The following is a 15229-nucleotide window of genomic DNA, read 5'->3' as shown; positions in this document are numbered from 1 at the left end:
AATAGTGAAATTCGATCTTTAGATAAAGAACAGAAAATGTGTTTGAGGGGTGTGAAATAGTTCCTTCTCGTTGTATATATGAAGTTGTGAGGAAGATGTGACGATTAAGCAAGTGTTTTTATCTTATCACAGTCATAGAAATCAGAATACAACTATCATATCTCTGAAATTTTGGGAAATATAAATTTTTCTTTGATGTAATCTTTTAAGGAGATTTGTGGGCGTTAGCTTAGTGGATTCCCTTGATGGAAAGTCTGACCTCACCTCAACAACATCTAATTAGAATTACACCAGAGGTGGACTGGAGTCAAAAACATTTTTCTGTAGTGTTGGATTGACCCATTCATCTTGTGGCATATAGCAGACAGTGGCATGAAACTGCCCAAATAATATGCTGCTGAAAGGTGTAGATTTTTAGGGGAAGGCGGGAAATACGTCCCCTTTAATGATGAGAACAAAAGCACTTGTCTCTCCCAACAAAAACATTAAAGTAGCAGACTGACTTCTTTTTTTTTTTTTTAACTAAGGCTACATGTGTGTTGACTTAGCAGCAGGGATGATATTGACAAAAGCTGACCAACACAAGAATAATTATTTGAAAATCATACAAAATGCCTGGGCTGGTTACTGCATTACATTTTACTATATTTGGATTTGTCACTTGGTGTCTGACATTCCAACCATAAATTGATGCAGAAATGGCACAAATTAGTGCCTAAAAATTAATGAGAATGCAAGACCTCCAAATCCTCCAAATAATCTGTCCCTCCACATGAGTAAATGAAACCTGTACCCATGTACTACTGCTCTGAAGTATTTAATGTAATCTTAATTCAGTTAGCAGGATCAATATTTTAAAACAGCTTACCTGGATATGGTTAAAAGCTTTATATTCAAAACAAGAGTTTCTTGTCCTCAGACATCTTACCCATCGACAGACAAAACCAATGTTTGTCCGAGACCACCAAGATAATAATGAAATATCTACAGATTTCACCAACTAAATAAAACACATTTAATGTCTATTCATTTGTTATTACTCTGACAAATGAGAATCCGAAAGAATATTCATATGCATCGCTGAACGCTTTGTTTACTATTTACAGTTGGAGACGGGTCATTTTTAATTTCTTGTTTCCTCATTGGCTGCTGGCCTGACTGACGTGTTAATGCTCATGCGCAGTATACTAGGAAGCTGATCTCGTCTCAAACTGAAAAGCGATCCGCAAGGTAAGCTGCACTACTCTCTGTCATCTCCATTAGACAAAGAAAAGTACACTGTCTGTAATTTATTTAACAATTATTAAAGATAAACTGTAGTTAAAGATGGAAGAGTTTCATCAGTTTGTCAAGTTTGTTTTTCTTGCTGTAACTTACTCACATCGTTTTACAAGGTTGTCGTAAAGATGATTCAACCCCGAATTCCATGACAACTAAAGTCATTCTTATGGATATTTCTAAAATGTACGTGTAGCTTTTGGTTAAAAATAGCTTTTTGTGTAGTTCTATAGCTTTTGAATTCACGGTGGAACGAACGTGTTTCTCCGTTTGTGTTTTTAGTGTCGAGAGTGGATGAACAGTGTACACAAACCCGTTGCGGAAGTTGTTTGAGTTCGGGGTGTATCTGTCTAAATGGGTGTTTCACTTACACCCGTCTTTAAAACGTGTTTAACTTTTTAAAAATCCCATAGAAAAGTCTAGATTGTTCAGTTTTGATAAGACCTTTACCACACGAGCTCTCCTGCACCCCAGGGGAGTGATTTTGTCACTGCTGTCTGAGTCAGTGATGGGGAGAGATAAGTATTATGCAATCAGAAAATCTGACGTAAGAGACATTTCACTGGGGTTTTTTTTTGTCTTGTTTTTTTTTTTTTTTTTTTACACGAGGGCAGATATGCTCAATCCCACTGCATTAGAGTGAGGTAACTGCTGTCTCCTCGGTGGCAAAGGTCACTAAAAGCCACAACCTCTCTTGCCACACTCTTGCCTGACTCTATCCACTGAGGTAGTGATGTGCACACACGAGTGAAAAACTATAAGGAAAACCTGAACCCCTTTATCGCCACAATTAGGGGATCCAATGACTCTGTTCCACTCTGGGGGCATGTTCTGGGCCTGCTTGTCCACCTTGAAGGGAAGGATCACTGCAATACGAAGTTGTTGTGATGGATCACCTTCGTCCTGTTCTGATGGGAGTGATCTAATCCAGGATCAGTAGGTCATATCTAATCATGATCACTCTGATGGATATTGCGATTTGATCTGCAATATAAAGTCCTGCATCAAGTTTAGTGTTCACTGCAATGGCAAAATACCATCAAAAGTATGAATGTAACACAAAAATTACAACATGAATTTGTACGACCATTGACGCAACTCTTCAAACCCTGGATCAGACGAGTTGCATGGCATATTTTCTGAACTGCAGCCTTTGCAATTTGTTAATTGCATTGTTTCACATTAGGATTTTGATTAATAATTTTAAGTTTGAGTTCCTCAGTAAGGAGGAGTTACAGACAGTGAAGTAGAGAAATATTTATCTAAGGGATAAGTATAGAAACTTACTAAATAAACTGAAAACAATATGAATAATAGATCACTGTTAACCCTTCATCTTTCCCCTGTGTGATCCCTCTACTACTCTTACTGCAGGATTTTGTTCTTTCCTTTTTCCCCAGTGCAGCTGATTGGGTGGTATTAATGAAGTATTACTCTAAATACATACATTCATACAGAATTTTAAAAAATAAATAAATAAATGGGACAGTAGTAACGTCTGCGGTACATGTCCATAACCCGTGAGCTACACACCCATTTCACATTTGTATTGCTGGATGAGCCACATGATCATTAACGCGAATGACTAATCTCCTTTTAGACATTGTTTTCCACTTAGGCCTACCTTTTTGTAGTGTTTTCCTCAAGAGGCTGCCCAGGCAGTGATATCCATCCAAATTTGCTAATTATTTGCTTGAGTTCCTCCAAAATTGGCAGGGATTATGAAGGATTTTCCAATGTTGGTAGAGCATGACTGCTGGAGAGTCCCCTCATCTTTGATGGCCCAGAGAGCTGTGGTCATTCCCAGAAACGGTGTGGTCGATCAGTTTGTGTGTGTGCGTTTTTATGCCAAGCGTGTATGAATAGCCTGTCCAAGCCTTTTAGAAACTGCTGGTCTGGCTGTCATGTGCAGCACAAGTGGGGAAGTATGAATTCAGTGCGACAGGAGGGTGTGTAAACGTGGTGTGTGCTTGTCAAATTGCGTGAGATAGAGGAAGCATGAGTGTGTGAGTGAAAATACTAGGACTCTCTCATAGATTGCTATATTTTGTTTGCTAGCTCAGAACAGAGAACACTAGAGTGCTGTCATCACTGATGACCGCTGATCAAGTGGAAAGTCAGATGTAACTTAGTCTTAGATGTATCACAGCTAACAAAATGTAGCCGGAAATCCACCGACAGATATTGGGGGGGAGCTTCAGCCTGGAGAGCCAGGGGAGCATTATGAGGAATGGAGTTGACAGGTTCCTCAGGTGGACATGGTGGTAAGGTTCCTTGACACAGTTCCTGTAATTGGGCAAACCTTTAAAGTGGTGCTGTATGGCGGAGGGGAGGTCAGGGGAGCACAGCCTGGTTGGGAAGGAACATCTGCATCCTTCTCTGTGGGTAAGACATGAGACCACTAGTACAGACTTTGAGCATATTATAGACAAGTGTATGTATGTGTTCCAAGAAATGTCCCTTGTTTTGTTTTGTTTGTTTTTTTTCCTAAGGAATTTGAGTTAAATACAATAACTAAATCCATGATCTAAAAAAAAGTTTATTGGCTATTATTAATTATTGGAAATGTCAAGACTTAGTTGAGTTTGCCGGATCCTAACACATATTGTCCGCTGTCACCAATTTTTCCCATTATTTTGTGTCATGTAAGACTAAATATTCCAAACTTCACAAAAATAACATTTATTGTGGAGCTCCAGTATTGATTTATTCACCACTGGGTATTTTATTAGCTTTTTCTAGCTACTGTCCTAGAATGATGTTGAAAGCTGCTCTTCTGGCCTCTGGTTTCTGACTTCAGTTTGTTGCAGAATCATATTTTTCACTTCAGAGGTTCCTTTTTGAATGAGAAAATAGAATCACAAGGTAACAGGCTATTCTTTAAAGAAGTATTGTCTTGATAAGACTGGGGCTTGTAAGGCCACTTGAGGTAAAATGCTTGTTTCTAAATCCCACAGAAGCTAATTTCACGGTTCAGCAAAACTGATGCCAGTAGCAACTAGGTCAAAAGTTATAGTCGCAGTAGCTCCTGGCAAAGTTTGACTTCTTGACTCACTGAAGCCACTTGCTGGACATGTTCTGACCTGCTGCAGAGAAAAAAGATGCACATAGGAGATAGTCTTTGAGCTTTCCTTTTACCAAAAATAGCAACAAAATTCACTGTTTGTGATGTCTTTGGTCTCACACTTGCTGTAAGTGCAGACACCTGTGGCCAAATAAGTCATAGTTTGCTCAGTGTCTACCTGGGATGAAACTCCACCTTGTGAACTTTTTCATATAAACGCCATGACTGGCCGAAATAATGTGTGTATTTGTCTGTGGCAGACATTTACATCAGTGTTCAGTAGATCTCGTCTTAACTCTCAGCTGTTGAACTTTAGCCCACTGGACACGTTTAAGATCCTATTCCAAAGGTCAGTATGGTTTACTGAAAACAGAAAATGCCTCTCTTGCAATTATTTAAGGGACACTCCCCTGTTTGGAGCAAAGCTGAGTAGTAATGTTTGAAGTTCCTTTGCCTGAAACTCTTGAGATTTTTGAATATTTTCTTCAGTGAGCGATGTAGTTGGTTATGTAGTCCAAGGACTCAAGCACGTGCAAATATGCCTAATGTAGTAGAGGCTTAATATGGCTTCTTGAATGCTATCTTTTTTTTGTTTGGGTACTTGGATGGCCTTCAGAAGGTATGGTTCTACAACAGTGACTTTTGCAACGATAACTGGATATCAGTTTTGCAGAGTACTGCTGAAACTGTGAAAAAAGAATTAAGAAACTGCAGTCAAACTGCTGACTACAAAAGTGTAATACTTCAACCACAGTAGACCCTGTATCATGCTGCTTGGCCTCCTCAGTTCTCACTTGCTGCTTTTTGTTTCCAGTCCCAAACCATGAATATTGTGGGCCAGTTGGCAGAGACGGTGTTTGTGACGGTGAAGGAGCTGTACCGTGGCCTTAACCCCGCCACTCTCACAGGAGGAATCGATGTCATCGTGGTGCGACAGCCTGATGGATCTTTCCAGTGTTCCCCCTTTCACGTCCGTTTTGGCAAGCTTGGAGTGTTGCGGTCCAAGGAGAAAATTGTCAGTGTTTTGTTTGTTGTATTTGATTATTTATTGTTGCTGCATACAGCAGTCTGTCTTCTCCTGGGAAATCTTTAACACATATGTTCTATGTTGTGATTGTAGGTGGACATTGAAATAAATGGAGAATCAGTTGACCTACACATGAAGCTTGGTGACAATGGAGAAGCTTTTTTTGTGGAACAAAATGAAAACATGGAGGTGAGATGACGAGCGTTAATGGCCAATTCTTTGAACTCTTAAAATTATATATTTTTTCCAATTCTTCTGTACTTTTATAATCTATATACATATTATCCTTCTCTGTCTCAGGTCCCAGCCCACCTGTGCACCTCCCCAATTCCTCTTGAGGGCCATGAGGACTTAGAGGAGACCACTGAGGGATCCTCTATCATTGCCCGCAGGAAGAAACGCCGTCGCAAACGCATTCGCTCTGATAACCACCTGAGAGAAGATGCCAACTCTTCATCAGATGAGAGAGAAAGAGAGAGAGAGTGTGAGAGAGAAACTGATCAGGCTCAACTGGAGAGTCCAGCTTTAGAGGAGCTTACCACACCACTGCAAGTCAGGTAAGGACTGTGAATTTTTTAGGCAAAGGGCCTGTTTAAGACACATTTACAACACTGCAAATTGGAAATTGCTTACTCTATGATCATTTCTTTTGACCTCAGTAAGAGATGGATTTTATGACTGATTACCCTTAAGATGCTTTTGTAAAAAAGACCCTGTTTTGTCTCAGTATTTAAGGTCTTATTGGGGCTGAAATCACCAGTTAATACTGGAACTCTTTTCATCATCTGTCTATTCCATCTGCATTGATTACCCTATATTCTCTCTCACAACACATTTTTAAAAAAAAAAAGATTAGCATAATAATGCTTTTACTGGCCAGGAGTAATTAGAAAACATACTACTCTGCTGTCTTTCCTTTTCACTTAATGCTCTTAGATGCAAAGTTGTAGTCATGCATTTAAAGCTGTGCACTTTCTGGTCGTGTCTTGGTAAAGGTGGTATGGAATTTCCACGTCTGCAATCCTTAAATTCTTTGCACAAGTCAGACCCTGTCAGAACAAACCAACAGGCAGAAGGCAGCTGGAAACTGCATAAGGCTGTGACGTTGCTTCTCTATGGTGTTGTCAATATAAGCAATCTGTTACAGGGAGTCGTGGGGTTCAGTGTTTTTAGAAAATTAAATATTGGAGCTTTAACAATAGTTTGAGGTTAACACAGTAGTTAAAAATATTTTCTCATCTGTGTGTTGAAGTAAATCGGTGTATTATTCGCTGTCTGAGGAGCCAAGTGAAGCGATGGGGACCACACAAACTAGAGACACTCATCCACACTCAGACGGAGAGCCATCAGCTTCAGAAAAGTGAGAGAAATTCATCTCTACCATAAATTCATTGACTTATTCATTTGTTTTTAAAGCAATGTCACCGGCAAGAACTTTGGAATCATACTTGAGGATATTTGTTGATGCAGTGTCTTTTGTCATTCCATTAATTCATGATTTTCTGTTTATCTCTCTATTTGACTTTCTCTTTCCCAGCAGCGTCTTCTACAGCCGACCATCTTCTCCTAAGAGCGACTCTGAGCTTCTGGTTAAATCCCAAGAGTCATCTGAGCCTCAGATACAGTGGAACTGGGGAGGTTTTCCCACGGTATGGCAACATACACATACACTCACACTCAGAGATGATTTTAAGGTGTATCTGTGCTGTGTTAAAACTGTAGATTTGAGCTTTCATGATGATGCTCTCTCTCAAACCTCTCACTCTGCCTCTCACAGCTGTGTCAACCAGAGAAGACACCAGTGGAGCTGCAGGTCATCTCTCATTTGGGCAGTTCTCATTTTCGCACCATTGAGAGACAGGACTCCTTTGATATGGGCGATGAGCCTGTGATCAGTTGTGGAAGAGTGGGCAGTGTGACCGTGGTCAAACCACAGCCGAGGACCCAATCCCTTGATTTAGGAAGCCTCTCCATACAAACTCCTCCTTTATCCAAGGAGAAAAACTCTCATATTGCCCACTCTACCCCCAGTGACCTCTTCAAGTCTTGTGCATCATCAATGAATCTAGACTCAACACCGGCGCTCGAATCCACAATGGAGAACGAGGAGAACAGGGACTTGATATCTAATTCAGTTAGCAATGGTGCTGATTCCTATAGTAACAAAGAAAACACAGGAAGTGTTGAGCATGTTAGTACTGTGACTGATACAGTCAACCCTGGAAATAAAGATAGTGTGGTCAGTATGACCAAACCAAACGGTGTACATAAAGAGAGCAAAGACTGCACAGCCCCACAAACAAGTCCAAAAAGGACGGATTTGTCAAATCTGCAACAACAGGCTGCCTTGTCTGAGCAAAGTCAACAGGGCTCCACCAGTAGTGCTCCAGTCAGCGAAGGGGACAGCGGAGTAGATCCTTGCAGTGAGGGAGGGGAAGAGGACAATGTACCCGGTGTGACGGATGGATCAGCAAGAGGCTCCCTTACTGAAAATAAAACGCCAAAAGCTGAAATGAGAGACATTGGGGCAAGCGTGATGTCTGCAGAGGGGTCAGCGAACTCTTCAGAGGTGTCTTCCAAAGTGGAACAACAGGACAAGAAAAAAGGTGAAGCTTTTATTATTATTATTATTATTGAATCAATGTGCTTCATTTTAGACTAAAATGAATTCCTGTGTGTGTACTTTAAGTCAGTATTCACCTATCAATATGTCACAGGTAAACGTAATCACCATCTAGGACCGACAGACATTTACTTGGATGATCTGACCACACTGGACCCTGAGGTGGCTGCACTTTACTTCCCCAAAAGGTAAATGCCCCACCACAGTGGATAAGCTTCACAGAAAATGATGTGTGGTTTTTGAACACCTATGACATCACTAGTTCCGACAGTTTCCACTGATTGTTTTACATCAAAATGATAAGCCAGTGATTTTGTAGTATCTATTTGTTCTTTTCTTTTATTGAGAATTGTTGAAATTCAGTTATTTAGACTGTCTGGTGTATTTCCAGTGAGGCAGAGGGAGCATTTCAGCAAGGGGCAGAGCAGGGCTCCTTCTCAGGAAGCCAGTCACCTCAGTCAGTGGGCAGCGGGGCAATGGATAGTGGTACAGAGTATCTGTCAGACTCCACTTCCTACAGCATGGATGTCAGCATGTCCCTTTGTGGACAAGAAGGTGACACCAGCCAAATCACCAAAGGTAAGTGTGGCTGAATGTGTGCTGGGTTTTCTGTGTTATTTTGAGCTAAATAGGTCCTGATGTAGCGTTTTCTCTTACTTCAGAAAAGTTTATGGAGCACCTTGTGACATACCAGGATTTTACCAACAATCCAGGAATCATTGAGGATCCAAGTCTTGTCATCTGCATAAACTCCAAGTAGGATTTTAAAATAATTATTTAAGAATGTATTTCTACAATTACAAATCACACCTTTGAAGTTATTCATGTTGCCATTTTCAACAAGGTTTGTCCCTGATTGTTCATAAACTGGTTTGATTTTTCACAGCTATTACAACTGGGCCGTGGCAGCTCCAATGGTCTTGTCAATGACAACTTTCCAGAAAAACCTACCCAAGGTATTACATTGTTTTTAAAGTAGATCACAGAATTGGTAACTGATATTGCTCCTGTCTAAAAAGAAGTAATGGTATAAGACAGATAAGATCTTATTTATCCAATGAATAGGATGACAATAATTTAATATTACTATACTATACTAAACTATATATTTGTTGCCTTGTCTTTTTGTGTGTCAGAGTACCATAGAACGGCTGGTTAAGGACAAGATGCCCAAAAAGTCTGGACGCTGGTGGTTCTCCTGGAGACGGAGAGACATGGACAGCCAGGTAGGCGCTTAAGGAACATAGGCTAGCAGTTATGTTCAGTGAAGCAGCAAGAAAAGAAATGTTACATGCTTGGACCTGTAATGTTTACTCACAACAGTCACTTTCAAAGGTGTGGCCTTGTTGTATAGGGTTGGTTCTACACTCAGTTCATGGATGACATAAGAGGTATAAGGATGGTAGGATTAGGTGAAACATAACTCTTTATCTGATGGTCACTTCAATGTTTTTTTTAAAAGAAATGTTCACTCCTTGTTTTTCAGCAAAAACAATCAAAGGAAGAGCAGGAGGAGCCACTGACAAATGTTTCTTCGACAGTTAAGTAAGTCACCTCATTAAGAAATGACGTAACACAAGTTAACAAACCTCACGTGCTGTGTTTCAGTTTTACCTGTTTCAGCCAGTCTTGCTGGTCCACAGCTGCTCCCCAGCTTTAGAATGTTTTAACATGCATATTTCAGAGTACTCTGATTAGTGGAACAACTTAAGGTGGTTGTTGTAATAACCATAAATGGGCAATTCTCTGAAAAATTATTTAATAATGTATGTATGGAATTGCCATTAAGGAAACCAAAATTTTGGCCAGAACTGCTGGCTTTTGTTTGCAGCTCACTGGCAGGGATTAGATATAGCCACAGGCATTAGCGGAAGAGAATTGTGCATTTAGAAATTAGCCTATGCCATCATGGGCCTCATCCACTTCTGTTTGTTCCATCAAATAGAACAAATTTATATTTTTATACAGTCTTGTGAATTTGTTTGAATTCTGAGAATCCCTTATTGGTAAACACAATAGCTGAGGCAACAGTCACGACCAAACACGAAGTAGCCCTAGTAGACCAACCACTGTTGTTTCACTCTCTGTGTCTCTCTTATAACTTAAACTTGCAATTGTTTTACATTTTTCTCAAGAGGTGCACATCATTTTTAGATGGTCCTCTATGCACCTGTGTAGCATAAGCATACATAGGCACTGCAACACGAGAACTGATCATCTCCAGAATAATTATTTTTACTAGATTTTTGCTGACAAAGAGACAGATTTTGTTATTTTTTTCAAGTGTTGTTACCAGAATGCTGTTGTATGAATATCATATGTTATTATGTACGATGTGCAGAGTAATCAGTCAATACATTTTCCAGAAAACTTGGCATGACACCTGACACCGATTATTTGAAGATGTTGATTAAACGTTCTCATTTAGACCATATTTCACTAGATGTGCAGAAGTTCAAATTATCCTCTAATGTGTACTTAATAGCCTGTTGTCATTTTGGAACCTATATCCTCTCTCTTTTGACCTCAGATTGAACCAGAGTAAATTAGATTCAACTTTATTATATTTGTGTTCAAGTACTAAGACAATTGCAGAAGAGAGTTAAAAGTGTATTATTTGCAGTATGGATTCATACAGTGTGATACAGTATGAACAAAATGGTATGAATACAATAAGAATGTAGAGTGTTTCTTATTTTATGCACAAATCACCCAATAATCTGTATTTTTGAGTTACTGATATTCATTAATAAATATTACACTATTGCAGAGAGACATAACTCAAACACAAAGTAATAATTTGTGCGTGTTGCTTCTTCAGAGCCACATTGGATGACATCGACAGTGACGAAGCAGCGGGGCTCGGCCGAAAAGCCATCATTCCTTCCGGTCTATCAACAGAAACCCTTAATGCCGCTCAGTCTATCAGCCAGATGTACCGCAAATCACTGCGTCTGACTTCTGAACAGATTGTAAGAGATCAATTAAAATACAAACTCATACATACAACAGCTAGTCTGTGGTTTAATGTGTTCAACTGTCCTCTGCCACAACCAGGAACATCTAAACCTTCGTGAAGGTGCCAACAAGGTTGTGTTCAGTGTGACCACACAATACCAGGGCACCTGTCGCTGTGAGGCTGCCATCTACCTGTGGAACTGGGACGATCGCGTGATCATATCTGACATCGACGGCACCATCACAAAGTAAAAACAACCAGGTTTCATAAAAATTATGGTGTCTGGGTTAACTTTGTATACAAATTAACAGACATTTCAGTGAATACATCAGTTTTTATTATTATGCTTTGTATACAAACTAATAATTTTTCATATATTTCCACATTATTTTAATAAGTATTGACTTTCTGTCCCCTGCAGGTCTGATGCTCTGGGTCATATTTTACCGCAGTTTGGAAAAGACTGGACACACAAAGGCATCGCCAAACTCTACCACAAAATACACCAGTATGTGAAATTACTTAAATAGAAAATGATCACTTTAAAAGGACAGAAACTTGTCCTGTCCAGTTGTTTTTCTTCCGTCAGAGGTTTCAAAGCCATTCCTCAACCCACGGCAAGCTAACAGATAAAATAATTCCTGCTCATGATTTCACTCTGATGTCATTGTGGCTGCAGCTGTCTAATCTACACTGCCAGATGTGTTTCTGTTTCTCAGTGTTTTCATATGTCTGGTATTGTACAAATACAAAGGAAAAGACTATAGCACATACTGTGTGCACTGTTGACAGTGAGGTTAAAAGTGTTCAGGAACTTAATGCATTGCAATTGCAGGAAGAACTTGAAAGCTCCACATTTTTCATTAATCCCCTTATTTAAAGTAAAATGGTTGTCCCTTTCCTTGCAGAAATGGATACAAGTTCTTGTATTGCTCAGCGCGGGCTATAGGTATGGCTGCTATCACTAAAGACTACCTGCAATGGGTCAATGACAAAGGCACTGTCCTCCCTAAAGGCCCTGTCCTGCTGGCCCCCAGCAGCCTCTTTTCAGCTCTACACAGGTAACAAATACACACATTGAACTTCTAAACTCATTCTATTTACTTTTGATGTAAATTAGTTGAAGTAAAAGAATGTAGGATAAACCTGTGTAAAATGAAAACGGTGCCACTGTGTGTTTGAGAGAAACTGTGGTTGGAGTTTAAAAATAAATATAATGTAACACTGACCCCTAGTGGCCACATCAAGTCTAACAAACACCAACAGTGAGCTACTGCTGTGAGCTGTATTAAATTCTTAAATGTATGCAAACAGACGAACATTTGAACAGATATTTCTTTTGACCATAACCTGTCCTAACCTGCAGAGAGGTGATTGAGAAGAAGCCGGAGGTGTTTAAAGTGGCCTGTCTCAGTGACATCAGAGACTTGTTCAACCCACAGAGGCAGCCTTTCTATGCAGCCTTCGGCAACAGGACTAACGTAAGAAATGCTGCAGACTGGTGCTTAATACAGCAAAAGCATTAAGTAGCAAGTGCTTCTTCAGTCAAGGTTTTCCAGGTGCTACATTGCATGTGTGGTGGTGATATTAAGCTCTGGCATAACATGGATTTGTACATTATCACAAGACATCATATTATGCCAGTTAGGGGAAAAAAGCAAAAATGTTAATATATTCACATATTGTTGTTTTTAAGCAGAAGAAGCAGTCAATGCCATGGCAGACCATATCCACCATGAAACTGCAATTGAATGAAATTGACAGTCTCAGAAACACGGAATTAGATTTCCTGGGTTTCATAAGTAACAACCCAAATTAAGCCAAACTGGAAAATCTGCAGCGGGGAACTTTCCATATCATTTTTTTCATAATTGATTTCTGGACCAAACATGTATGGCTCCATAGGTCGTAGGTGAGGTGTGCTTTAGCGCAGGGAATGGTCTGTAGATATGTGTCCTATAGAGGAAGCAGCAGTGTAGAGAAAATAACTTCTAAATTTACAACTTTGATACACAGAGATGAGTTTTTGGTGTTTAAATCAATGGCTGGAGAGGGACTTATATAATATTACTGCTTCATGTCATTTTATTGTACACATTCTGGTATATACTACAACTTATACAAATGAAATGTGAGAAACGTCAAAGTAAATTTAGGAACTCACTCATGGATAGAAAGAAAATATTAGCAGCCTGATGGACAGTCTTTTTAGCGTTCATTTATATTTCAGAGGTTAAGTAACACTGAAGCAGCTCACTGTTACTGTATTATATTGTTGCCTTTACTTTTTCAGGATGCTTATGCCTATAAGCAGGTTGGAGTATCTGAAACCAAAATATTTACTGTCAACCCGAAAGGAGAGCTCATCCAGGAGAAGACAAAAGGCAACAAGTCCTCGTAAGTATACAACAGAACTCTGGGAGGAGAGCACGTTACACTGAATATAAACTACCAGTCAAAAGTTTGGACACATCTTCTCATTCAGTGGCTTTTATTTAATTATTTTCTACATTGTAGATTAATACTGAAGACATCAAACTATAAAAGAGTACACATGGAATTATGTTCTAAACAAAAAAGTGTTAATCTTCAGTATTAATCTACAATGTAGAAAATAATTCAAATAAATTAAAAAGCATTGGAAGAGAAGGTGTGTCCAAAATTTTGACAGGTAGTCTATATTTGCTTTTTTCCACATTTTAATCACTTTTGTGTATAAAAATGTTTGAGTTTGGCGATTCCTGGTGGCTGTAAAAAAAAAAAAAAAAGTACTGCTGTGACAATGAAAGGGCTGACAGCAACCTATAGACTGCAAAGTTTCCACTTTACTATGAACAAAAACCTACAGTATGCAGATAATTAGAGTTTGAACAAATAAAAACTCTTAATGCAGAAGTACAGCTTTAAGAATACTGAGCACATTTGTGGACAGTTTTTATCTTTTAAAAATGACTTTTTGGACATATATTACTGGAATTCTGAGTCATTTTTGTACAATTCTGTGTTTGTGTATGCTTTCCAGATACTGCCACCTGGGTGAGTTGGTGGAGCATTTCTTCCCTGTGCTGGCTGTTGAAGGCAGGGCATCCTTCGCTCTTGACTGTCCTGACTACAGCAGTTTCTCCTACTGGAAGGAGCCTTTGCCAGAAGTGGACCTGGATGCACTGCTGTAGACAAACATCCACCAAACCCACATACACCCAAATTAAGGCAAGCACTGCAGTGCCTCTTTATGAGCCACTAAATAAACTAGAACAAGGCAACTGCACTCAAAAGTTGAATCAAATTATCTCATGCTATGCACTACATTTTAAAAATAAGTGTATAAATCAATATGCAATATTGGCTATGACTGTTAACACCATATTTTGCTGTTTGTGTGTAAAAATCCTACAGTGAACATGGCACAACTGGACAAATATGCCTTTGGACTGTTTAATGTTTAGTTACTGTATGTACCTATGTAATAGTCAATCCGAAATATGATTTTTAATGCTGTTTTTACTTTATTAGTTAAGTAGCAAGTGGTGTCTAAAGCCTGAAAATGCCAGAATGTTGAGAGCACAGTTTGAAGCAATGATGTGACCAACTGAAACAAATGAGGTAACACACAACTATAAGACAAATCTGTTATCCTTTACTCAGTGGAGATCAGAGAGATTTTCTGTTATTGGTAACAAATAATGACTTAAGATTGGAGTTGTGTGAAATGGGGGTTGATGGTGCCAAGAAATCATTCATGGTTTTAGAATGTTTTTAAAATGGTTTGGATTGTTTTAGAGTCTCATCAGTTTTGAGCATCGTTGGTTCTGTCGAGCACTGAGGTGTTTTCAAACCACACTTGATTCAGGTGAGTGAAAACCCTTTGGAGCTCTGGGTGGAAATGCTAAATTTTCGTCCTGAGGGATGACTGAATACAAAGTTAGTTGTTTGGTGAGTTCAATAGAATTATTTTTGTTTTAATACTTGAGGACTGATGAATTTGAGCAAATGATGATTGTAGAGCGCGTTTCACGTCTTCCTTTTAGGTACGGCACTACCAGTTTTTAAAATGTTTGTGCATTACATGAATGAGGAAGTGCATCAGCCTGACTATGGCTTTTATTCCAGGCGTGTAAACAGACTGCGAATGTGTTTTAGCTTTGCCTTTGTATTATATTGACACTGTTATATTTATTACCTCTCATCATACAGCTGTGTGGAGATGCAATAAAGCTGAGGACATTTGCTGTTACTTTTTAAACCAAATGTAAAGAAATATAAATGAATTCCTTACTT

General features: G+C 39.2%; 2 protein-coding genes across 4 annotated transcripts in view; one reads left to right on the top strand and one right to left on the bottom strand.

Annotated features, from left to right (window-relative positions):
- Window positions 1–3043, bottom strand: part of myl9b (myosin, light chain 9b, regulatory) — a 9496-nt gene extending 6453 nt beyond the window's left edge. Inside the window, exon 1 of the mRNA XM_035946403.2 lies at window positions 2903–3043. The gene's annotated coding sequence lies outside the window, so the exon portion shown is untranslated. The remainder of the gene's footprint in view (window positions 1–2902) is intronic.
- LOC111565884 (phosphatidate phosphatase LPIN2-like) lies at window positions 1178–15229 on the top strand. 3 transcript variants are annotated; one of them, XM_023266184.3, is made up of 20 exons: window positions 1178–1230; window positions 5157–5357; window positions 5463–5558; window positions 5670–5926; window positions 6622–6729; window positions 6907–7018; window positions 7147–7975; window positions 8087–8180; window positions 8384–8571; window positions 8655–8748; window positions 8879–8948; window positions 9129–9218; window positions 9479–9537; window positions 10814–10964; window positions 11050–11198; window positions 11373–11459; window positions 11860–12012; window positions 12318–12432; window positions 13245–13348; window positions 13974–15229. In XM_023266184.3, the coding sequence occupies exons 2-20, from the start codon at window positions 5166–5168 to the stop codon at window positions 14122–14124; spliced, it is 3099 nt and encodes a 1032-aa protein (XP_023121952.1). In that variant the 5' UTR covers window positions 1178–1230; window positions 5157–5165; the 3' UTR covers window positions 14125–15229. The 3 variants fall into 3 exon arrangements, with proteins under 3 accessions (XP_023121952.1, XP_035802295.1, XP_035802294.1); XM_035946402.2 differs by lacking the exon at window positions 1178–1230 and adding an exon at window positions 3285–3663 and having other exon boundaries at window positions 6910–7018; XM_035946401.2 differs by lacking the exon at window positions 1178–1230 and adding an exon at window positions 3286–3663.

Source organism: Amphiprion ocellaris, chromosome 5, assembly GCF_022539595.1.
Source record: "Amphiprion ocellaris isolate individual 3 ecotype Okinawa chromosome 5, ASM2253959v1, whole genome shotgun sequence".
Taxonomy (NCBI): Eukaryota; Metazoa; Chordata; class Actinopteri; family Pomacentridae; genus Amphiprion; species Amphiprion ocellaris.
The sequence above is the reverse complement of the archived record's forward strand: the minus strand, read 5'-3'. Positions and strand labels throughout refer to the sequence as shown.

Coding starts and splice junctions, on each gene's coding strand:
- LOC111565884 (XM_035946401.2), top strand. CDS start 3,598: ATGGCGGAGGGGAGGTCAGGGGAGCACAGCCTGGTTGGGAAGGAACAT. Junction 10,965..11,049: donor GTCTGACTTCTGAACAGATT/GTAAGAGATCAA, acceptor TGCCACAACCAG/GAACATCTAAACCTTCGTGA. Junction 11,460..11,859: donor CTCTACCACAAAATACACCA/GTATGTGAAATT, acceptor CTTTCCTTGCAG/AAATGGATACAAGTTCTTGT.